General features: G+C 54.3%; 1 protein-coding gene across 1 annotated transcript; it reads right to left on the reverse strand.

The window, feature by feature from the left end:
• Window positions 1-351: 351 nt before the first annotated feature.
• CTDSP2 (CTD small phosphatase 2) lies at window positions 352-24,140 on the reverse strand. The gene is made up of 8 exons (XM_046011887.1): window positions 23,570-24,140; window positions 9,519-9,667; window positions 7,884-7,922; window positions 7,364-7,465; window positions 6,759-6,815; window positions 4,685-4,777; window positions 4,345-4,530; window positions 352-4,146 (listed from the first exon to the last, which is right to left on the reverse strand). The coding sequence occupies exons 1-8, from the start codon at window positions 23,631-23,633 to the stop codon at window positions 4,021-4,023; spliced, it is 816 nt and encodes a 271-aa protein (XP_045867843.1). The 5' UTR covers window positions 23,634-24,140; the 3' UTR covers window positions 352-4,020.
• Between the last annotated feature and the right edge of the window lie 546 nt (window positions 24,141-24,686).

Here is a 24,686-nt window from a genome sequence, read left to right on the forward strand (position 1 = left end):
AGAACCCTGATGGGCTCTCAGTTCTGGGGATCCCGGTTTGGGAGCATGAAGACTCCCAGTCTCTCAGGGCTTCTGGTTCGTCCCCCAGAAGTCAATAGGACACCAAGTGTATGCTTATTAAGCACCTGGGTGGCAATGGAATTGGTTCCAAACGAGGTCCAGAAAGAGAGTCCAACTTCTGTAACCTTGAGCAGAGCAGCACTGTGGTGCTCTGTGCGTGGCTGGTCCCCAGCCGGAGGCAACAGCTCGCCCAGCCTGGGGGCGCGAACTCTGTCTGATGCCAGGGGTGGCAAGGGAAGAAGCATGTGCTGGTGACTGCCCAAATGAACGACAGCAGGGACAGGAAGCATCTCCCATTTCTGGATGGGTTTTTAAAACCCGCTTTTATTAATTAATTGTAAGTAATACAAATATTCCAAAAATATAAACAGACACTTAATGGCGTTCTACATTTCAAGTTTTGAATACAACAAATTTATCAAACCATGAATATGTAAGCAAGGTAGTCAGAGTCCCATAGCCCAGTCACAGTGGGAAGCAGATCCCCTGCCCTCCACATGGCATCTTGAGAGGGAAAGCAGCAGGACGTGGAATGTGTAGAACTTGGGATAACTATAAGCGAAGCTCATGGGGCCCAAAGAGGAGGGTCTGCTCCAGGGGCAGGACCTAGAGCAGGGCGTAGGACAGCAGGTCACCCCCCTGCCTTCCCTCCTCTGCTTGAATGCAAGTATTTGTTGGCATTAAAAAAAAAAAAAAAAAAAAAAAGACAAAACCCCATTTTACAAAAAGTGACTGAAGAATAGCAATGGTAACCAATAGAAGACCTGAAGGGGAAAAGGGCCTTACCTTCCACAGACACTTGGCCTGGCTGGCACATGGGACTTAGGACAGCCCTACATGGGGGGCTGCCCTCCTGAAGGAGGCCTCAAGAACAGGGCAGGGGCAGCAGATCTGAATGGGATCCGTCTCCCAGGGAACAACTGCCTTTATAGACTTCCTACGCTTTTAGCACAAAGATGCTTCTTGGCCAATGTTCACAAAGATGAGCTGAAACACTTAACAAAATGGTTAAAATCTTTGGGAGGCAGGAAGGAACTAAACAGAAGGTCCCGGGTTAACTGAAGGCAAATTTACTCAACCTCTCTAGAGTAAAGGACCCACGGGCCTACAGAGCGTCCCCTCTACAATGTGCAGAGTGGAAACTCTTCCCTTGACTGTTTCCAGACTGGTCCTGTGTCCAAAGCTCCCCCTATGAGAGGGACACGAACATCAGGCTTTTGATTTAGAAGCCCAATCAGAGAGACACACACACACAGTGTCCCTGAAGAGGCACCTTGAAGAACTGAAGCTGGCAGGTGGGCAGATTCTGGGTATGGCTCGAGTTGGGGCTGACCAGGCACAATGGCCTACTGCCTCTTGAGGACAGCCTCCAATGGAAGGGCTGACGGGAAGCCCCAGAACAGATTCTGGGCTAAACTGCTTCCCTCCCAATCTTGCCTTTCTCCCACACAGTCTGGCTGATTCCTCTGAGGAGCGTTTGGCAATCATCACTCGCCCCTAACACACTGTGAAACTGGAAACCAGACAGTAAATAATGACTTCAGGCTGGCTCTGGTCCACACGGATGGACCCTGTTTAGGTTTATTTGGCTAAGTTCCTTCTCTGCCAGTAGCAGGAGAAGGGGGAAAGAGGGAATAGGATATTCCTGCTGAGGACCTGCAGGTGGGCAGGGCAGGGTTCTGATGGGAACAAGGCCTAGAGAGCAGGGGTTTCATGCAGAAGCGGCAGGGACACCCCTCACCAAGATATCCTGGGCCGTAGTCATGAGTCACACTTGGAGCATTTGGATGAGCCTGATAGGAAAGGGGGGGAGGGGCACAGGCTCTTCCCTCATTGGGAAAAACATGGGAGACCCAAAGGAGGGAGAAAGGGTCCTAAAACTGGATCAGCTTAGAGCTGCTTATTGCTTATTTAGTCACAAAAGTTTGGCTGGGCCCCGGTGGCAGATTTGGCCCAGAGGCTAACCCTCAGGGTGGGGCCTGGGAGAGAGGCCCCTTCCACAGTATTAGGATAAAGGCCCAAAGAGGGCCTTAGAATCAGAAGATCCCATTTCCCCTCAGGAGGTCTCGTTCCTGGCTAGCACCGGACCCCTCTTCCTTTACCTGTAGGACCCCAAGAACACTGGGGAATGGTACTGGGGAGAATGACCACAGGTCACCAGGGACTCTGTTCCACTTCTGTGACATGGCCATACAACCTTGGGACAAGGAGGGGAGCTGATACCACAATGCTAGAGAATGATACCAGTCAGCCACTACTTCTCAGAGCGCCAAGCTGCTGCTCCACCACCTGGTTGGCTCCAAACTGGCCAATTCCTCAGGCTGAACCCAGTGTGTGGACATTGAAAAGGATAACAGGGAAGAGTCCTGAGTGGGGAGTGTCCTCAAATGCTTTGTGACCCCCTGCCTCCAGGGAAAGCAGAGATGGGGAGAGGAAACGCCTCCTCTCCCAGGAGGAGGAGGGAGGGAAGGAGGAAGGAAGAAGAGGAGACAACCCCAGCCAGCCCCAGGGGAGGCCATAATTAAGGCAGTGATGCTGGGGTGGGGCTCCCTTTTGGGATGCCCTTGTGCTCCCAATTACAGCAGCACTTCCCCTTCTCCATCCTTGGAAACTTCCATTTTGTGGCAATTTTTAAAAGCATTCGCTACTAAGAAACTCGGAAAGCGAGAGACACGCAAAGCCCAGGTGTGTAAAGGGCTCGCTCACACCTGTCACGGGAGGCAGGAGGCATGTGCATTAGGGTGGCAAAGGAAATGAAGAGAATGCTCCTCCCCTCAGCCAGGGAAAGCAGGAGTGCCTCTGAGGCCCTGGAGCAAAAAAGCAACAGCTTGGAGGGACAAGAGACAGAAGCAGAGAGTGAGAGGCATAGGCCAGGCCCTGGGGGAACGACAGGAAACAGCCCTGCCCGAGAAGCAGGGTGGGTGTGGGCTCCAAGAGCCCCTCCCGGACTTTGGAACAGAAGTCCTCACACCAGCACCAGCAGAGAATCCCTGAAGAGCAGACTTAGGGACATGGTCCCACGATCAGCTGATCTACAAGCCAAGGGGACACACACATTCATGGTTTGGGGGTTTTCCTCCTCCCTGCACCTCCAGGGCCTCCCACATTCATCTTGGGCCCAGGACTGCAGCTTTGTCAGAAACAAAACAGGCCCAACACTCCATGTTTAGAAAGAGAATTTTAAAAGAGAGTCAAAAGAACGGAAATGTTATTTGTCCTCTTCTAGGCCAGGGAGAAGACCTCCTTCCCCAAAGGTTCAAGACTATGGCTAGGTGATGAGGAAGGCCTGCCCGGCATCCAAGCCTTGGGGAGACACAGAAAGGGTCCATGCCAGGCACTTGGCTGGAGGCAAGTGCAGCTCTCAGACCACAGGACTTGATGGATGCTGGGGCTACTGGTTCTGGAAACAAGCTTTTCTTTCCAGAAATGTTGTCTGTCTGCAGTAGCTGGTTGGAGAAAAGTATCAGAAAGGCGTGTGCCCGGGATACCTGAAGGCAGCCTCTGATTGACCCTTTCTCCTTGGCATGAGCCTTCTAACACCAAGGAAAGGCCATGAGTTTGGCAACAGAGTCTTCAACAGTCTTCATCCCTACCGAGCGCGGGGGCTCTCAGGGTGACTAGAGAGGAGGCAGACTAACTTGGGGAGTCTTGATCTTTCAGTTTTGCCCTCAACCTGAACACATATCGTGGGGCCACAGTTCAGGGTGAGACACACAGACACACAGACACATACACACACTCACATTTGGGAACCCAACTCAGGGAGCAGGCAGCTCTGGGAGTCGTCGGTCTGCTACATGCCCACTTGGCACCTATCCTGTCCTAAAGCCCTTTCCAGTCACTTCTCCTCCAGGCCCCACTTGGTGAGATGCTTCAGCTTCTGCTCCGTCAGGCTGATCATAAAGGCACAGTGTAGGAAAGTCCCCTACTGGGATGGCCACTGTTTAGAAGCAGGGAAGGCTAAGGGGCCCGCAGCTGCCCAAGGCTGGTGTAGACATCCTCTGCTCCGCTCAACTCCTCAAAGATTGGGATCAGGTTCAGCAGCTCAGTGTCTGCCATGTCATCAAACCAAGACTGCACGGGCACCTGGGATGGGGAAAAGGCAGTGTTAGTCCCCTGACCGCCAGTTCTTCCCTCCCTGGCCCCAGCCTCAGGAGGCTGGCTGGGAGCAGCTGGGTGGTAGGCTCCTCTGGAAAAGCCCAGGTTTCCACTGCCCTGCCCCTCCCCCGCACCGGGGTAGAGGCTCCCCAGGCCCTGCAGTGTGGGTGTGTCGGGACCACTCACCGCATTCTCCGGGTGGAAGATATAAGAGGCGGGGGAGTTGTCTAGAATGAGGGTTTTCCTCAGGTCCCTTCCCAGGCGGCTGAGGTCCTTGACATAGCAACCCTGGTGGAACACACAAGACTCCCGGAACAGGCGGGCCCGGAACACGCCACACCGGTCCAGCAGATCCGTCACAGGGTCGGCATACTAGAGCAGAGAAGATGCTTTTGTCCAGACGCAGTCCTGGCTCCCCTTGGGGCTGCCCGTGGATCAGCAAGGAGCTGCTGGATGCCCCCCTCCCCATGCAGCCGCCACGGGGTGCTCTTGCTTCCTCCCCCTCCCCCACCCCCACCCCAGGTACCTTGGCTAGGCTGGCAGTGAAGAGCACACATTCAAAGAGTTCCCCCATTCGTCTCAGGAACTCATCCACGTAAGGCCTCTTGAGCACATACACCTGAGGAAAAGCAGAGAGGCCTGTAGGAGGCATCCCCGTTGGGGGGAAGCAGGTCATGGTCTCCACTTCCACAAAGAGTGGCCAACAGGATCACACCTCACTCTGTTGGGCCCCTACACCCTAGAAACCTTCTGCCCCACAGACTGGGACACTGCTACCCCCTCCTCACAAGGCTTCTGTGGGCTTGGCGGCCCACCCATGACCCTGCTAAGGCAGAAACGCACAAGCCTATGTCCCAGAAGCCATCTTGGTTTCAGGCGGCGAACCATCAGCTGCCTCCAGAAACAAGTAATCAAGAATAGGCCTCACAGACGGAAACAGCCTATCCTGGATTACTTGAATCCAGCCACAGCCTCTGTGGGAGCTTCCTGTCCTTGGCTCTGGCGGGACAGTGTCCAGATCACCATCAGGCGAGGTTGCAGACACTCGTGAAACCTCTCGCCGTTACACAGCTTCTCAGGAATGTGCCAGGGAGAAGTGACTCTTTCTCCTCAGGACTGTGGGTCAGATACCCTGCACATCCTGCTCTTGTGTCCCACTGTTTGCACCTGGTCCAGCCGGCCACCCCTCACTCTCGTGTCCACCTCTCACAGTCTTGCACATTTTGGCCGCAAAGGTTCGTCAGTTACATGTCCCTCACCACTCTGCATCTAACTGCCTCCCCGCCTCCAGGATCTCCCCTTCTCAGCCAGCCTTGATGTTACAAGAAGCATTCCTTCTAAGCTTGTTATCCATGTCACTCCCTGCTCAACCAGCAAGGGCCTGCCATGCCTCTCCCTCCTTGTTGGTGGCCTGAACTGGCCACCAACTCACCAGACCCCTGGTGGCTCTGCAGCAGGACCCCTCTGCTCTGAGGAGCCACAGCTTGGCTCCCTTGCAGGTGCCACTTCTTCAACCTCGCACAGGTCCCTCCCTCTTCCTGGCTGTTCATCCAACTCGGCATCCCCTCCCTGCTCTGCTGAAAACCCGCCTTCTGTAGGTAGCCACCCTCCCCCCCTAGTTTAATCTCAGCCCTTTCTCATGAGGCAGGGTTCTCCCTGTCAATCAGGAGTTGACTGTGCAGCTCCTCCTGTCTGAAAATATGCCTCCTTCTTCTCTCTGCAGGTTCTCCGCATCTCCATAACCTCAGATGGATGTAAAGCTCAGCTGGGCCGTCCAGGGCCAACCCTGGTTCCGAGCAGGGGCTGTGCTGGGCCTGATGTCACCTCAGATGGAAGGGCCGGTGGTGTTGGGGACGAAAGCTTCGAAGGAACACAGGATAGTGGTGACTCCCCAGGGAAGCCTCAGGTAAGTCTTCTATCCCACCAGGCCATATGGATAGTTTCGGGGCTAATAAGGCCTTGTTCCTGATGGTTCTGCCTCTCAGGCTGGCTGGCAGGCCTTCTGGGCAAGCGTTCAGAGTAACTGCTTTTTCACTACCAATACTGCATGAGCCCAGACTGAGCAGGTTATGCAGGGCCAGAGGCTGGGCTTACTTGGATTTAAGTGCTCTCTGACAGCATTTACTGGGGCGGAATCCAGGGTGGGGACCTCACAGAAGGGGAGGTGGAGACACTTCATGGAGTACGAGATGCCGGGGCAGGGGAGGAAGAAATCCACTTGCTAGACGGGAGTCAGTAGGCACGGGGAGGAGATAAAAGAGAGAGCCCTGGCTTCCTTGCCTGTAACGGGCAGACAACCAGCTCTTCAGGATTAGAGAAGACGCCATCACTTAACAGCACTGGCTACCTTGCCTGGGAGATAGTGTTCAGTAAATGACACCTATTACTCATATTGAGAAATATTTAATTTTAAACAGCTTGGCTGCAAAGCAAAAAAAGATGACAGCTAGAGGGTGATGAGAGGCTGAACCGTTTCGAAGATGAGAAAGCCCGGAGTGCGAGAGGTACCAAGAAAGGAGGGGCTGAAGTTGCAGGAGAGGGTCCCCATGATGGTGCGCATCAGAGCCTCTCGGCCGGCTGCGGCCTGGTAGGCAGCTCACCTGGTGAGTGGTCCCCTCAATCTCTACAGGCACTATGAAGTCAGCATTGTTGATTGGCTGGAAGGCAGAAAAGTTAATGAGGTCAGCACCATGTGAAGGAGACAACAAACCTCTGCCACAGCGGCTGCACTATCCCATGGAAAGCTGGGGAGGGACAGAGCGCAGACACTCCAGGAAGCTGCTCCCACCACCCCATTAAGGGGCACAATAGCCTCTCCTAGTTTTCCCTACTTACTGCCACCCCCAATTCTACCTGAGCTGAGACAGCTTCAGTGCCTGAGTTAACAGACAACCTGACAGAATGGAGCGCGGCCAGGTCCTGGCCTGATTCCAACCCTCTCACAGGCCTGTCCTGTCCAAAGCCCTGGTGGGATTCCGGGCTACGTGACTAGGGGCAGATGAAGACTATGGGCAGTGACCGGGGGGAGCAGGGATTCCTACTCCACATTCTTCAGTGTGGCCTCCGAGCATCTGTGATGCCAGTATGGCCAAAATGCCAGAGGCCCCCAGCCCGCCCTCAGCTTTAGGCTGCCCCCTAGCACTTGCAGTCAGGTACACAAGACAGCCGGAGTGGCGTGCAGGAAGAACTCCAGATGGGGAACTACCTTAAAGGAGCTATGCACAAGTGTTTCATCCAAGTCAATGACCACACAGATCCTTCCTTGATCTTCCTCTGTCACCTCTGGGAGCAGACAGGTCCCCGGGATCTGAAATCAGAGCCAGATTGCTGAGGTCTGCCACCAAGAAAGCCCAAGTGTTCTCCTCAGCAGAATTCTGAGAAGTACTGGGGTCATCGCAAGACACAGAAGACCCTCAACTTCAACCCAGACGAGGTGCCCTTTGAAGGCCAAGAGACAGAGAAAGAGAATTGGCTCCTCAGCTCCAGCCTCCCACTGGACTATGAAATGATCTGGACATTGAGATGTGGGCCAGGGCTGGTGTGGGATGGAGGTCAGCTATCCCCCCATAACCTAACACCTTGCACCAAGTGAGCCCTCAGCTAATCTCTGGGACAAATGACTTCCACAGGCAGCGGCACCAGCCAGGCACTGAGGAACGAGGGTATCACTCGATGTCATCACAGGTCTGGGGCCTCTGAACATGTACCCTATCCGATTCACCTACCTGATAAAACTGGTACTGGAGACAGTGGAGCAGATCCGACTGTGGGGGAAAAGGAGGCAGTCAGTGCCAACCAGCCAACGCCATCCCAGCTCAAGCCCACTGCTTCTGCCTCAGGCCCAGAGGGTCATTTTTGCAGCAAAACCCCAGCCCCCGGGGGAAGGTTCTGACATAAAATGGTGACTTTTTTTTAAAAGTAAGCTCTAAACCCAATGTGTGGGGCTTGAACTCATGACCCTGCGATTAAGGGTCTCATGCTCTGAGCCAGCCATGAGCCCCAAAAGTGACTTTTCCTAAGAGCTGGACAGGAAAGGGGGAAAGGCCAGAGCTGCCTTTCGACATCAGATTTGATGATGGGCAGAGAAAGCAGTATCTTTGTTCTCAGTTGCCACTGCCTCTCTGTTGGACAAACTGAGTAGCAGGAACTCCAGTTGCTGATGCCGGGACACGGAATCAGAGGCAGAACCCAAATCAGAACTCCTCGCTGTGGTGTGTTTTCTAGACACTCTGTTGTGGGTGGGTGGTTGGGGTACACTGTGTGGGGAGGGCAGCAGAACCCCTATAAAACATCAGGTATGCCAATGTGAACCTACACTATGAGTCCTAAAATATGAGGGGAAGTGGAATATAGAGAGGTCAGAAGGCTTCCCCGGCCTTCTACCGGTAATAAAAATTGTTAGGGTTGTAAAAAGTGATATGTGTTCTTAATAGAAACCCTGAAGAAAAATGAAAATCTTAACGTTGGCATTTTAGTGTACTTCTTTCAAGTCTGTTTTAGCAGTCCCCCCCCATAATATGTAATTTCACATTCTGCTTTTCAACTTAATGTTGCAACTCAATACTTTTGCGTGTTATCGTGAATTCTGTAAAAATCAGTTGCTAAGTAATACTGTCACATTGCACTATATTTACCGATTCCCCCATTGGCTAATGCTCTGATGCACATCTCTTTTGAGAGAGAAAAACAGCTAGACCTTGGTGTTCTTGAAAGAAGTGACCAACAGCATTGGGGGCAGATGGGGTTTTGGTCTGGGCTGTCCCCACCCTTGAAATGCCAGACACACCTTCTGCTCCTTGTGAGGCTCAAAGACACCCACACATTTCCCAATATCCCACCCCCCCCCCCCCCCCCCCGAACAGGTGAGAGGGCTGGAAAAGGATATCGAGAGTGTGGCAGAATTTCAATTCCTTGCCTCCCAGGGAGTCAAGTAACTTGGAAGACAAGCTTTGTATGGTACATGGCCACAGAGCTTGGAGCTCCAACTCTATGTATTAGCCAATAACTCTTCGGGGGCTACACACACCCTCTGGCTCTCAGTTTCCAGGTGCGTAAGTGGGAATACTGATGAACTTCTGTATCACATGAGACAATATACACCAAGCGCCTTGTAAGTTCCTGGCACCTGGAAGGGTCTGGAGTGCAGGGGCCCTCAGAAACTACAGGGAGAACCACACGGCTCGTATCACAACCAGAGCCAAGAGAAAGGAGATGGCCTGTCTGGGAGGGACAGAGAGGGGCCTCTGAGCCAGAGATCTCTGCGACTTCAGGGCAGATTACGTTGCCCACATGCCACAGTTGCAGGGGCCCCCACCAGCAGCCCCCTCCTTGCCGACACCACGCCACCCTCCTCTAGCTACCTTAGCAATGGTGTTGGCTTCCTCCTTGTACGCAGAGAGCTCAGTGGACGAGCTTGACTGGCCAACATGCTGGGCGCGAAAACAGCAGAAAAAGGCCTTGAAGATGTTCCGTCCACGAGGTTTCTTAGGAGAGGACTTGGAGACCAGGCCTAGAGCAGATGGAATGATGAGGCATTAGCTACAGGGCCACTGTGGCCACAAGCACACTATACCCACCTCCCTCCAAGCTGTAAACCCCAGCAGGGCCCACAGCATGGGCCTGGCTGGTCACCAAGTACTGTCCACAGTGGAGGGTGCGGCTTTAGTCCAGCATCTCTCTAGAGCAGAAACAGCAGGAATCACCACTCTCTGGTTTGGGAAATGATATGCAGAGAAGTTGTTCTTCCTTCCATGGCAGGGGACAGGCACTCGGGCAGAGGCACTCAAAGATGGGGCCAGGTATGGAATTCAGGGGTCCCATCACTCTGTAGCATGCTGAAGGTCCCCTCAATAGTAAAAGTTACCAAGGCCACCCCCCCCCCCCCCAGTCCCCGACCAGCCCTAGCTGTTCTCTTCTTTGCAGAAGAACTAGCTGCTCCAGACAAGGGAGACACTTAGACCCTTCAAGTTAGTGGGGCTGAGGGTCTGCTCTGGGTCAGTGTCCCCAGAGGCCAGGTCAGCAGCAGCAGCAGCAGCAGCAGCAGCAGCAGAACAGCCCAAGCTGCCGCCAACAGATGAGAAAAAGGACACCTGCAGCCCCAAGGAAGAAGCTACACCCTCTCTCCGCACCCCCAGGGCGCTGTCCTTCCTCCTCTCTCCCCTCACAGGCAGGAGGCCTAACCTGTACACCACAGGCACACCCACCCCTTGGGAAACACACCTGGTGTTGGGTTCTAGGCCGATGGCCCGGCTTCTAGACTGTAGGGGCTCATTCCAGCCTTAGTAATTCAGGCTTCAGAAATACTAAGCCATTTGAATAGGAGGCTTGATGAGGCGGCCCCAGAAAAGCCAAACTGATACAAACAGCTATGGCCATTATGGGATCAACCAGAAATGGACTTCAGGGTATCTTTAAGTGCCTTTTGCTTTTACAGGAACTGTTCCGGCAACTGTGGAGCAAGTGTAGGGAGAAACGAGGGGACTGTAGCCAGGAGGTGGCGCCACGCAACTGCGGCCCAAATGGTCCCCAGCCCCGGTCTCAGCCTGGGCAGGAGGGGCCTGAGGCTTCAACGCGCCCACTTCACCTTACAACGCAGGCTAACAGTGCAGGAAATAGAAAATAAATCTGGAAACACCTGTCACTGTGGGGGGTTAAAAAGGCAAACAGAATGTGGCACTAAGGATGACTTTCCTTGAGTTGTTCCCTTTAGGAAGGGAAGGGGGAGACAATGTGGTGGGACCCACCCAGAACCAAGGCAGGGCTCAGTCCTCAGAGCCCAGAGGCCCTTGCAAAGAGGTGGGGAGAGGGTCATTTAATAGCCAGGCGTGGGCTGCCTGTGCTCCTGAAGTGGAGGAGAGAAAACCAAACTGTATTGGCCATGACCAAGGGTGAGGAAATGCTGCCAAGTGGCAGGCAGCGCCGCCCAGGCCAGGCCCCTCAGCTCTGACTCAACAGCGGCAGAGGGCTTTCCTGCAGGTGCAGGCCGGCATCCCTGAGCTTCAGAGCTCTCTGCCTCCCTGGGTGACGCCAGACACCCCTGACACTGGGATGACCATCAGGATCCTTTCTGTAAGTGACCAGTCCTCCCCAGCAGTTAGCTGACAAACCCAGTATCATTCTTGAGCTCTTGGCCCTGGTGGAAGAACCAAGATTTCCAGGGACCGGGGCTTTTGTCATAAATGAAGAGGATGCACCGGAGCCCCCTCACCCCCTGGCAAGGCCCCTGTATCAAAGAGACACACCTCAGTGCAGAGTCGAGCACCTAAAGAGCAGGATGAGAGAGGCTCCTTGGACTTTTCCTGACTCTTAATAATCTAGGCAGCAACCAGAGGCAAAGGACGGCTTCTCCACCTGCCTTCATGGCCCACCTTCAATTCCGAGCCCAGGCGCGCAGGTAGACACTGACACAAAGCTCCAAGACCAAAGCTGAACCATCACTCTTCCTTTGGTTTATGGTTTCTTCATGCAGAACCACAATCAGAGGCTTAACCCAGGCCTGGAGCCTTTTTAAAAAGGCCACACAGCCCAGGCCTTTCCTGAAGAGAGGCCGTCAAGAACGCACTCGGCATCTTAGTGACAGACGCTGTGAAGGCTAAGTAATCCTGAGAGGCAGGGGGGTGAAAGGGGCAGCTGGCTGGGGCCACAGAGAGGCCTCGCTGGTGCCCACTGCGGGAGGCCCAACAGGCAGATGCACTTCAGCCTCAGACACAGAGCTTGGCGGGATGGGGGTAGGGGCTTCTTAGCTTGGTCTGGACTCAGCAGGGGATGAAGGTCTTCTCAAAAACACAATGCAACCAGGCAGCCCCTGGGCCTCAGAGACCGCAGATGCCTTGACCTTGGGGGCAGGTGCTCTGAGTAGAGCACAGAGCTATGGCGCCTGCGGAGGGTGTCCCCAGCCCACGGCAGCAAGGTCAATACCCCACATGTCCCTCTGCTGGGGCCCCGCTGCCCTCAATCCTTCTCCAGGCTGTCTATCCTCCTTACCCTTACGAACACTGTCTCTGAGAACCCATCACAGCCTCTTCAGCCTCCCCTCAACATGGCTGCCTCCTGACGGGGCCTGCAATGCCCTTGGCTGAGTACATTCCCCAGCCTCTGGCCCTGTGTACAGCAGGTGCTCAGTGACTGTCACTGGTGGAGGAATGACTCTGAGAACTCCAGGGCCCTGTCGCCTGTACAGAGAGCCAGGACCTGTGGAAGCCCTCACTGGTGTGCAACAGCCCACAAGAGGCAGAAACAAAAAAAAGCATCCTTTAAGGAATGACAAGAAGGTGGGCACTGAAGGAGCTGAGCCCCTGCAGGAAGCCACTTAAGTCTTTCTGGGCCGCAGTCATGTTTACTGGGAGTGTTTACTGGGATGCTGTGCCAGCTCTGGGTTAGAACACTTGACACCATTACCTCATTTAATCCTTAGTACAGACCCAACTGTAGGCACTAATTCCCCATTTTACAGAAGGAAACTGAAGCAGAAAGGTCACACCGCTAGAAATCACACAGGGAGAAGGAGCAGAGGCAGGATTTGAAGCCAGATTAAGACCCAGGGCCAGAGTTCTTACCCACTCCTCACCCTGACGGGCTCAGGGGTATCACGTGTATTTATCTCTACAACACCAGTGAGGTGGTAGGGCCCTCTCAGTCTCTTAGAAGGTTTGTTCTACTCCTCTCTAGGCTAGGATGCTAAAGGATTAGTCTGGGGCCCAGCCCCCTTCTTAGCTGCCCCCTTGGGCAGACCGTGAAAGGTGCAAGGGGTGAACAGTACAAGGCTCTGGGATTCCACTGCAGGGCTTGCTTCACCCCCATCCCAGCCCTGCACCTGCTCTGACTGACAGATACCTCTGGGAGATCAAGAGGACAATGGGGGAGGGAGAGGGGAAGGGGCAGGAGACAGGAGCTTTGGCCCCAAACCTGCTTTGTTCGGTGGGTTTAAGGATGAGGGGGAACACTCATCAGAGTGGGATCTGAAACCTGTGTCAGAGAGCCTTTCAAAGGGCCCCTTTCAGCCAGCACTCAGTATTGTGTCCCTGACAGCCAGGGGCAGGACACCCCTAACCCCTCCGGATGGGACAGCGAGGAGCTCTGGCCCCCCTCACAGACAGGAACACCAGGCACAAGAGGATTTACAGGCCCTTGGGGATTTCACTGCACATGGTTTCCCGTCCAGGGAGGGCAGGATTCCAATGGGTGCCATGCAGGCCCATAACCAGCTGCTCTCTCTCCTTCACCCTTCCTGCTCCCCACGCTCTGTGGAAGCCCTCCTCCTCCCCTGGCCAGCTGCTGAGGCACACCTGCTCTCTCTGCTCCAAACATCTGGTATGGTACTCAGTGTCAGAGAGCAGCAGCACAGACCTAACGACAGGAGCTCTAGCTTAAGAAGAAAGTGAGGAGGTGGCTGAGGACAAGGAAGCCGGGCCTCACCTCCAGTTCACTACTGCAAGCCTTCCCACCAAGCCAGGGGGTGAAGACGGGGTGAAGACGAGGTGGGACGCGGGACGTACCCCCTGCTGAGGGTCACCTGGGCTGGGGGCCAGACTCTGCCAGTGACTGACTGTGACACACAGCCTCTTTGAGCCTTGGTCTCTGCATCCACGACTTGGGACAACACCAAGACCTCTCCTAAATGGAGAGAAGCAAAACTTGATGTTTACATAGTAACATCCTGTGTGGACTCTAAGGCTCAGTGCTGTGCTCGTTTGAATTATCTAAGGGGCGATGACCACCCCTGAGCAACACCGGACCTCACTGCAGGAGCCCCGCAACAGGACATCGGGCGCCCTCCCGCCCCCGGGAGATGTGAGGAAGGTGTCAAAGGAACTCTGATCATAAGCAGGTTTCAAAAAGTCAAAACCACCCCTATACCTACTTCTAAACCCACTAGGAAAGTTGCTCTCCAGCTTGCAAATACCCTGGCTGATATTCTGCAAGAACAGGAAAGCAGGTGAGGCTGTTCCACCTGAGATGAACAGTGCCCTCTCCCCTTCTGTCGACCACCGCTGCCCCCAAGAAGCACCAGATGAGGACGGTATTTGCTTCCACTACTCAGAAGCTTGTGCATGTACAGGTCTGCCGCGCACGCGCAACCCCCTCCCTCCCAACGGAGACTGGCTTTGCCAGGACAACACTATTTTTAACCTTCTTCTGAAGGTCAGGTTCAGATGTCACTGTTGCCAACAACACAGCTTTGCGTCCCAGCAAAGGAACTCCTCACACATCCGCCTGGGAGCCGGCAGAAGGCAAGCTCTCAGGCAATTGGATTTTAACAAGCCCATTCACGTAGAAGGATGCTTTCTTGGTTTCCTCAGAAGTACTTCCTTCCCCACCATTTCCCATCCCCCCATAGCAAAGGATTTAGTCTGGCTATCATTGTAAAATGGTCTCTCTCAGGGGCCTCCCTCCCCTTAGCTATTGGAGGAAGGAGAGTATTTGGAACATTTCCGGCCCTTCTTGGCTAGCTGCCTGGGCCCTGCAGCCAAGACACGTCTGATTGGGGCTCCCCACAGAAAGAAGTCCTCCCAGGTCCACAGCAAGGGACATCTGGGACTTGGCTAAGGATAGCCCTGAAGCGCCAGGTGGACGGAAGGGCTCCTTGGACCAGCAGGTGAGTCGGCAGGAGTACAAGAGGCTGAGAGATGCCTAGACATCCTCCCCACAGAAGAGACTGGAAACAATGGGAAGAGTATACCAGTTCCCACAATGCCCAACTGCTGACACTATTCTCTTCAGGTGACAAGGCAGACAGAGCCTCAATCAGCTCAGCACCAGCTCCCCAAATTCCCCAAACGCAGCTGTTAATCCGACCACACAGACTTTTAAAAGTAGTTCTAGCCATGCTGTTTAGCTCACACCAGCACATTCTATACTGGAGCCCTCCCTGCAGCTGGCATCCAGGCTGTTTTACTCGTGGGGTGTCTCCTGACAGTCCTCCTCTGGGCCAGAGGGCTCCTTGCATCTCCCTTTCTTCTAAGACAGAAGGTCTTTTCTCAGTCCTGGGTCCTAAACGCAGCCAGAGGGCTCCTTGCATCTCCCTTTCTTCTAAGACAGAAGGTCTTTTCTCAGTCCTGGGTCCTAAACGCAGCCTGTAGCGGGGGGGGGGGGGTGGGGGGGGGGTGGGGGGTGGGTGTGTGTGTGTGTGTGTGTGTGTGTTACAGGTCACTAGCTACCTGCCTCCTACCCGTTCCCTGTCCCCTCAGCAATCTGGTCACTGATCTAAACACACGGCTTCAATTTCAGGGATGTTCCCTTGAGAAGGACTGGTTTGGGAGCAGGGGATTCCTGGCAACTTCTAAAACATGATCGAGATACTTTATCCATCAGCCTTTATACAAGTTATTGCCAAAACACCCTCCTAGGTCACTCTAACATACTTTAAAATCCTACTTCAGGACACCTGGAGGCACAGTCAGGTAAGTGACAGACTCTTGGTTTCAGCTCAGGTCGTGATCTCATGGTTCTGAGATCAAGGCCCCCCATCCGCCCCATGATCAGCATGGAGTCAGCTTGGAATTCTCTCCCTCTGCCCCTCCTGCTCATGCTCTCTCTCTCTCTAATAAATAAATAAATCTTAAAAAACAAACAAACAAACCCAAAATAATACTTCAAAAACATGCTGGGGTGGGGACAGGGCTCCCAGAAGGAGCAACAGGTCCTGGACTAGGGATGGAGGGGCCGTTTCCTCACACAAATGTTAGCAGCAGGCTCGGCCCCCCGCCCCACGCCAGAGAGATCTCAGTGGATGTCAGGAAGTGATCGATGGCCCACAGTGGCAGCTCAGACAGACCAGAGACACCATCTGGGAGAACCCGAAGGGCTGGATCCTATTCCTGCGTCTGCCCGAGGCCTTGCCCCACGCATGCCAGCAAGGGCAGAGCTGTCCTTGTTGGGCACTGGAAACCATACCCGCCCACCTCCCCAGGAGGAGGTGCTGAGCAGGCCCCTTCCAGAGGCTGGGAGGCTAAGGGAAACCTGCAGGCAGGACACAAATGCCTTCTTGGTGGCTGTTTTGGCCCTGCTTTGGCTGTCTGGCTGACTCCCGCAATGCCTGATTCGGTGGAAAGCATGAAGAATCCAGTACCTCTTTACCCTCCAGCTCTGTAAGCCTGCTTTTGGGGACATATGCATGAGTTAAGATGCAGACGAAGCAGTGGAGGCACAGGACAAAGGGACCCTCGACCACCTCTCCTCCAACCAGTGAACAATATAGTGGTCACAAAGTGCCATGGACTTGGATTTAAATCTGGCTCTGCCACATGTAAGGTGTGGCCTTGGGTCTCAGTCTCTTCATCGTAAAATGGGAAGACTAACATTACCTATTCCACAGAGCTGTGAGATTTATAGGGAACTCAGGTATGTCCTGGCTCTAGTCAACTGCTAGTTATTAAGGACAAGGTACTGTCATAACCTAATCTCAGTCTCAATCTCTCAAAATGTTCCACTTGAGGAGACCACAGAGATTTCTTCTCATCCCAGAGGTCACACAGAGGTAGTGGCAGGGCCAAGCGTGGGAATGGGCCTTTTCTGGGACTCCACAAACCAGTCACAGTGTGTCTTTGTCACACACACTTTCTCTCTCTCTCGCTCGCTCTCTTTCTCTGAGGTTGGCCAACCAGTTCCTTCTTCTTCTAGTGGCTGGCCTCTGCAGAAGGACTGAAGGCATCCGCCAGAGAGTCTGTCCTACCTCCATGGAAACTTGCCTGCTCCAGCCACACCCCTCAGCTGCCCTGGGGATCGGCCAACCAGTACTGGTGTGTCGGCTTGAGAAAGTACCGAGGCAGAAGTCAACCAGCGCTTCCCCCACTTCAGCGTCTCCAACAGTTCTGTGGTCTCACCTGAGGCACAACCTCTCTGAGGTTCAGTTTCCTCACAGGTCAATGGGGAAAGGTCTACTTGACAGGGTCCCTTACAAGGTGGCTCCAGGTTATTTTAGAAAGTGGGGATGCACAATGCAAATGAGAGGCCATGCAGGTCACGGTTAGGACTGGACTCTGGAGTCGGAGTCCTGGCTGACACTAACCAGCCATATAGCCTTGGACGAGGTGCTTCGGCTCTTAGCTGAGGTTTTGCTCATTTGTGAAGTATAGCTTAACTCCTATCTCACAGGTCAGTGTGAGGATTAAGTAAGATACTAGATATAAAATGCTAGGAACACTCCCTGGCCCATGGGAAATGCTCTATAGTCTGTGATCATTACTGGGGGAGAATCATTACTCTATCCATTCACACTCAGAAAACTTTAGGACTCCCCTTTAGGAGCCACAAGATCTTTTTTTTTTTTTTTTTTTTTTTTTTTTTTTTAGGAGCCACAAGATCTTTAACAAACAGCAAAACTGGATCTCTCCAGGGGACTCTTTCTGCTCAGGGCTAAGTAGGCAGTTGGGGCCACTGCTGTGTTTACCTGGCTCTTCTCCAGGGACACTTGTCAGAATCATAGGGAGCATTTGGAACACACACATGCCCGGCCCACCTGCTCATGCTCTGATTCGGCAGGATCCAGGTGGGGTCTATATTTTTAGTAAGTGTCACAGGAGATCCTGATGTGTGTCCCTGGCTGAGGGCCAATGCCTAAAGGTTGCCAGTGGTCCTTGACTAACCCTTCCAGGGCTGGAAAGTGCTTCAGCCAGTGTCCCCTGCGTCCCTTTCCCCACTATATCTCACTGGCTCAGTGTTTCTGCATGTCCTGGAGGACTTGTACCTGAGGGTCTGGTTTTCCTTTCTAGGAGTACTTACTCTATCACTGAATCCAAAGACCCAAGCCTGCTGTCTCTTCTTACAGGCCCCTATTCCTGTGAAGGAGGGGCCCCAGCCCCATTTTGCTACAGAAACAGAAGAGCTGGGAACTACCACACTGAGAAGGCATTTCCACAAGCCTGTGTTAGGTGATTTGGACCTTCTCATGAATCTGCTTGGCTCTCACTGGGAATGGGGCAACACTTGTTCCTTGAGAACAGTGTGGGTGGGAAAGAGCAAATTCTACAGGATGCAAAAGCTTTTCATATGTCAAGAGATTTAAAAAAAAAAAGGTATAGAATAAAATGAGAGTAAGAGCAAGTATGATTTTTAGGGGGCGGGGGGGGATCAAGAGCATCTGGAAAGGGAAAGGAAATGTCAGGAGGTCTACTCAGAGATCAGGTTCAAGGATAACCCCTAGAAGAGCTGACCCATAAAACAAGACATACACAGCTCCTGCCTAGAGGGAGTCTGGGTGCTCCCTGGAGTACCCACTCTGTAACAACAGACCTAGGGCAGGCGCACAAACCTGAAAGGGCTGGGCACTTTGCTGGACAAAGAAACCCTGTTCTAGTTGGCCTCTGGTCCAGAGTACCTTCCAGTTCTAAGTCAATTTCTCCACTTTGATTTCTAACTCTTTCATAAGAGTTACATGTTAACGAGTTCATCTATATCCAAGTTGGGAACCATGCCTCCATTTCAGAAGAGGGAGGGGATCATGTCAGGGCCACACCCAGTCCCGTGACCCCAAGACGGGTGAGTTAATTCTGTGCTTTGCAAGGAGGCTGGCCTGAGACAGGGCGAAAAACAATTTTCTTGCTGCTTTTGTGCTTTCTCAGTGTTGTACTCCAAAACCAAGGCAGCAAAGACACAGCCTAAGAACATCTATTTCTCTTCAAAACCCCAGCTTTTTATTTCTCTCCTTATTACCAGAATTCCCTAAAAGAAATGTGATCTCACTGGGTCCATTAACTCTCAAAGTGAACGCAGCCAGGGCCAGAACGCGGCACACAGTTGTCTCAAGCGTTCAGGATAACCATTTCTGAGAGGCTGAGCATTGCTCAGAAGGTTCAGACTCCAGAGACTCTTCCCAGGAGGTGCATGGCCCCCCGGCCTCCTCCCACCCCCAGATGCCCAGGCGCCAGGCAGAGCGGCAAATGCCTCAAGGCACAGGCTGCTCCTGTTAGTGCAGATAAAATCCCATCCCAAGTCACACCAGCACAAAGAAAGGGTCTATGCAGCAACGGTGTTTGCGAGGCTCGGAGGTTCATCCTTCCAGAAGGCCCAAGCCCCCACATCAGTGTCCCCTCTGACCCCAGCCACCTGTCTTTAACAATAAAGCCAACATGACCCCGTGCTGTTTTCACCGGTGTCCTTTGGGGAAAGGAGAAGGAACTAATGGAGCGTGGTCTAGCCCCGCAAAAAAGAAGGGCATTAACATATCTCAATCACCTCCTAAGTATGAGGCATTGCGGAAGTGTAAATACCAATATTTCTATTTTACAAAGAAGTCACTCCAAACACTAACGTGATTTGTCAAGTCTCACTGTGAATAGGAAAAGTAGGGATGTGCGTTCGGGTCTGAAGCAACTAACTTTGCTCCTGGAACAGTTCTCTGAAACAACAGGAACACTTTAACTGCTGCCTGGCCTGGCCCTCCAGCCCTTCCCACTTCACCCAATCAAACACCAAACTTCCCAAGATGGGAACAGAAGACACTAGCCTAAATTACCCAAAAGCTGGCCGGAAGAAGGCCCAGGAGGAAGAGGAAGGGATATACATCTGTACATACATATGTACACACTTACATGCCATCCTTCCTCCCTGCCCCCCAACCCCATCCACTGCTGTGATTTAATTCTCCACGGAAAGGCAGCAATGCACCCTGGCTAGAGGTGTGGCTTTGACAGTAGTCACCATTTTGACAAAGTCCACGACTGTAACGGATGTGGATGTCCCTACAGAGGATGCAACGGCCTCTCCACTGCCAGATTCTATAAGGCCTTGACGGCTGAGAAGGGAAGAGACAGTACACCTGCCCCTGTGCCAGCTCTGAGGGGCTTTTCCCGGGCCTTCCAAAGTCCTGCCCCACTGGAAACCCACAGGAAGCAGCAGAAGCTCCAGCTCCCAGCTTGGGAGGACAGAAACCCACCAACTTTGTTGCTCAGTTAGCAGCACTCTCCTGGGGGCTTCCAGAGGGAGCAAACCCAACCTCTAAGTCACCACAATAGGTGACTTCCAAGATGGAGGACGCATCTCCAAAACAGGCTTGCGGGAGCCTCAGAGCCACAAAGAGGCTAAGGCTGAGCTGGGGCAGGGAGAGGAGAGGAGCGAGGAGGGCAGGAAGAGTCGGTGACACATGTGCACCCTGGGCCCACATAGAGCCAACCAAGGAGGAAAGCTCCAGTAACACCTGTTCCTACAACTACAAGGAAAGGTGTTTGAGCTTTTCCATGAGAAAATAAGGCAGAATTTCTCCCTTATGGGGAGAAAGCAGAGAGCTGGAAAAACCTCGCTGGCGTCCTCACTCTTACGGAGGGTCATCTACTGGTACCTGCGCAGTTTCTCATGTGAGAAGACGATTCACTGCACCACCATCTCTCTGAGAGGGTCACTAGGTCTCCTGGAAAATGAAAAAGGTCCCGACTATCCCACAGGACCCATGGGTCCCAACAAGCCCCGAAAGAGGTTGCCTCCACCCTCTCATCTCACTTTGGGAGGTTACAGACTTGATCCCATTTTCTTGGCTTTCCCCCATCTAACTCCAAAGCCCGGGGCATAACCTCCCAGTAGTGGGGCTACACCCTCGTACGGAGTTGTAATAAATGGCTATTCTCTGGCCAAACTGCTATCAACTTTTCTTTTCGACTTCTGATGTTACACACAACCCTGTCCCCACTGCACCAGGAAGCCATTTCACCCATCTGTCTGGGAAGATGATCCAATTTTGGTCCTTTTATCATCAATGCTTTCAGTAACTTTGTTCTATTTCCTTTACTGTAATTACTTTTGAATCATCAACACACCCAGTCAGCCTTAAAGCTCCAAGAACTGAATGCTAAAAAGGAAAACAACAAAAAAACACACACAAAAAACCCAAAACACAAAACTAAAAAAAAAAACCCCAACAACCCCGTAATGGCAAACAACTTCACTAAAAAGCCACCCAAACTGGGAACATTTTTTTTCTTCTAGAAATTGGCTTATTAATAACCTGTATCACACCCCTTCCCCTTTTCCAGAGGGAGGCAGGGCAGAGAGATGGGATGCTGGGGAGGTGGGGGGGGGCAGGAATTCCTAAAGGATATCATTAAAACATCTACTCCCCACCCCCACTTAAAAGAGAGAGAAAAAAAAGGGATGCAGCATTTGTAAATAATGAGAGACTCAGAAAGTTGGCTTGCTGGTTGCTGGGTGCCCAAGCAGCCCAGGAAAATAGTATGTCTTCTCCGGAATGCAGTCAAATTACATGGAGAGAGCGAGCCATGGTTCCTGGCTTGAGAATTCAGATTCCTCCAGGGATAAGGCTGAAGGACAAACCACACACAAAAAAGAAAACAAAAAGCGTAACTCCAAGAAAATCCAATCAACTTCAGCAACTGAACACTGTCAAGAAGCCAGCTGCTCTGCTTCCTGCTGTCATCTCTTCTGTTCCCTGCCACTGGCCCTGGTGGCTGAAACTTGCAACTCTGATACGTAGGCCGCCCCTTCAGCAGTCCTGCTCCCTCTCAATCCTGGTGTGATTCCCTTGCCAGGAAGGCACCCTCCAGAGCGTATGCAAGAGCAGGACCAGAGAAGGGAAGCACAGGATGGTTCTTCCCACTTGTCATGGAATCCTTCCACACCCAAATCTCTTCATCACTTCTGGCTACCTCCTGGAGTCCTTTTCTGGGATGAGACTTCGAACAGGCAGGAGTGAAGTTCTCAACACAGAAAGCCTCCCCTCTTCAGGCCTCAGCACAGCTGGGCAGCCAGCAGAGAGGGGAAGTCACCCCTGGGGTCATAAAGCCTTCTCAGTGATGCAGCCAGGAGCACAGGGCACAAGGAGCAGGGGCTTTGGGGGGCTTGGGATCCTATCTGGCAAAGCTCTCTCCCTCCTCAGGGCAGGCTTATTTAAGGAAGGACCCTCAATGTAGGAAGCATACATTGCCTCTCCACCCCATTCCACTCCAGGAATTAGGGAAAGGCTCACACCACCAGCTCAGCTTGCCCCTAGGCAAGTTGGGGGAGCTAGCAGGGAATGTGAACCCCAGGAATAAGTTACCTGCTGAGTAATGTTTCCAAACAGGGGAATGTGGGCAACACTGAGGATCGGCAGCTGGCCCCCCACCGGGGTCTAGGCCTCAATATGTTCAAGTGCAGTAGTGGCCCTGCATGTCCTATTATGGGTGGTCGAGGGAAGGGCAGCAATGCTCGGGATTTGGTATGCAGAGCGTGCTCTCTCCAGGCGCAGGGCCAGGTAGCCCCAGCCCGGGGAAGTTCTCCAGGGGAAAAAAAACCCCAGAAAACCAAAACCAAAACAAACAAACAAACAAACAAAAACACAAAAAACCCGACCTAGTCCTTACTCCCTGAGGAAATTCTGTCCGCTATTTTAAACACATTCCTCAAGCCTCGAGGAGGAACGTGAGGGAGGGGGAAAAAAGAGTTTCGGGGCTTCGAGTGACCAAACTAAGAGAGATTCCACCCTCGGGCCGCGCGACCTTTCCCCGCCCTCGGCAGAGGCCTCGGCCTCACCCCGCACCCGTTCCCAAGACCACCCCAGGGAGGGCCCGCGACCCCCTTGCGTTTCCACCTGACCCTCAGGAAGGCGGGGGCCGCGAACTGCTGCCCACGGAGAACTCGCACTTTTTCGCTGCGCGATTCAGAAACACGCCGGGTCTGATGCCATTCAGCGAATTATGTAACCAGGGACACCGCTCCCGGGCTAAACAAACGCGGCTCTGTGTGTGCAGCCTCGGCCCCGGGGAAGCGCACCGGGGCAGGGAGGGGCTGCGGCCGGGCCTCGGGGTCGGGCTCGGAGGCTCAGAGAACGCGGCAGGAGGCAGCCGGGCCGGAGCGCCGAGCCATCGAGGTCCCCGGCCCATAGCAGGGCCTCGCGCGGGCCAGTTGGGTCCCTCAGGCTCGGCCCCTCCCCCACCACGGCCGCCCCCGCCTCCAGGCGATGAACTTGGTCCCAAGTCGCGCAGGACCTCCGTCACCGCCCGCGGCCAGATTGACCTCGGGCTTGAGGGGGGCGCTGGGAAGTGCTGGACTCCAGTTCCGGCTCCATTCCAGCTCGGGACCCCTCCGTCCTCCTCCCCACCCCTCTCCCCACCGCCCTGGGGCGGCTGCGCGCCGTCGTGTGGGAAAGTGACGACCCCACCTCCCAACTCAGGAGGGAGACCGACGCGGGTGACCCGCGCTTCGAGCGCTACTCCTGTCTCTCCGTACGGGGGGAGGGGGTGCAGGACAGGGTGACAGCTGCGCGATGACGCCCCTCCCCCTCGCGCGCCAGGAGCCCGGGCCCCGCGCAGCCCCCATGGGGGTCTGAGTGCGGACAGAGACGCGGGGGCGGATGGAACAGGGAGTCCGGTCGGAATCGCCGGCTCTGATGCCCGGGAGGTGAGGGACCCGGACTCGGGTTCTGGGCTGTGCTAACCCCCCACCCGGCCGGGGGCGACGCAAAGTTTTGGGAAGTTGCTGCCCCTACCTTGCTTGGTGAGCACCAGGGCGTCTTCCCTCCGCGCCTGGGTGATGATGGAGCCGTGTTCCATCTAACAATCCCGCGGGCCCGGGCTGGCTGGGCGGGAGGACGGGCGGGCGCGCAGGCTGGGCTGGGCTGGGGGGCCTGGGCGGGGGCCCGCTCCGGCTCCGGCTCCCAAGACTCGGACTCCCACCGCTGTTCACATCCCTGCTCTCGTTTCCTCCCTGGGCCGGGAAGGGAGGCGGCCTATACGGAGGGCAGGCGGCCCGGGCAGCGGCTCCCCCGGGTGCCCCCGGCCCCGATCCCCCGGCAGCAGCTCCGGGCTCCTCAGTTTGGGTCCAACATGGAGAATCCGGAGCGAAAACAAGAGGAGGAAATGGGACACGGGGCGGTTTCCAGGCTCCCCCCTCCCCTCCGTACTCCGGATAAACAACCCGCGGCTGCAGCGCCCACCCCCGCGCGCCTCCCGGCTCCGGACCCGGCCTCTCCACGGCCCGCCAGCGCCTCCCTCTCCAGGGCACCGTCCTATGCCCCAGGACCCTTCACCCGTGAGCGGCCGAGGCTGCGGAACATCCCGAGCTTTCCTATTTTGTTACGGAAAAAGCGAATCCCCGAGGGGGGTGGGGTGGCGGGCGGGCAGGCTGGCGGGGGAGACTTGAAACCGCTCCTGTTCCCCTATTGGCCCTCTCGGAGAAAAGGGGCGTGGCCCCTCCTTACTATGCGGTGCGAGGACCCAACAACATTCCAGTCGCTACGGCCACGCCCCCGGGCCACTCCCCCCTCGCCTGGCTGAGGCCTCCCAGTCTACTCGGCCACACCCCCTTCCCAACTACTTAAAAGGACACTCCAAAGCTCACGTTTCCGTACTCGGTGCTGGTGTGTTCACGTCTGTGCGTCTGTTCTCGGGTAAGGTGAAATGGTTCCGCCCTTCGGATAAGCAGGGCAAGCCGCGAGTCCTAACCCGGGTCCGGCCAGGATGGGAGGGTTCGGGGCAGTTTTCTTCCTGCTTGGCCCTGGAATCGTGGGCCTACAGTTTCACGTAAAAGTACAACCACAGAACCTCGAAAGGGATATGGGTGGGGGGTGGACTTAGGACCCCAGAATATCAGAACTGGAACTGACC

Source organism: Meles meles, chromosome 7, assembly GCF_922984935.1.
Source record: "Meles meles chromosome 7, mMelMel3.1 paternal haplotype, whole genome shotgun sequence".
NCBI classification, from domain to species: Eukaryota; Metazoa; Chordata; class Mammalia; order Carnivora; family Mustelidae; genus Meles; species Meles meles.

What these genes read in the sequence shown, in the direction of transcription:
- CTDSP2 (XM_046011887.1), bottom strand. Translation starts at nt 23,633, where the DNA reads ATGGAACACGGCTCCATCATCACCCAGGCGCGGAGGGAAGACGCCCTG. An exon ending in TTGTGCATAGCTCCTTTAAG is followed by an intron (nt 6,816 to 7,363) that starts GTAGTTCCCCAT and finishes TCTGCCTTCCAG; the next exon opens with CCAATCAACAATGCTGACTT. An exon ending in TCTTCCACCCGGAGAATGCG is followed by an intron (nt 4,147 to 4,344) that starts GTGAGTGGTCCC and finishes TCCCCATCCCAG; the next exon opens with GTGCCCGTGCAGTCTTGGTT.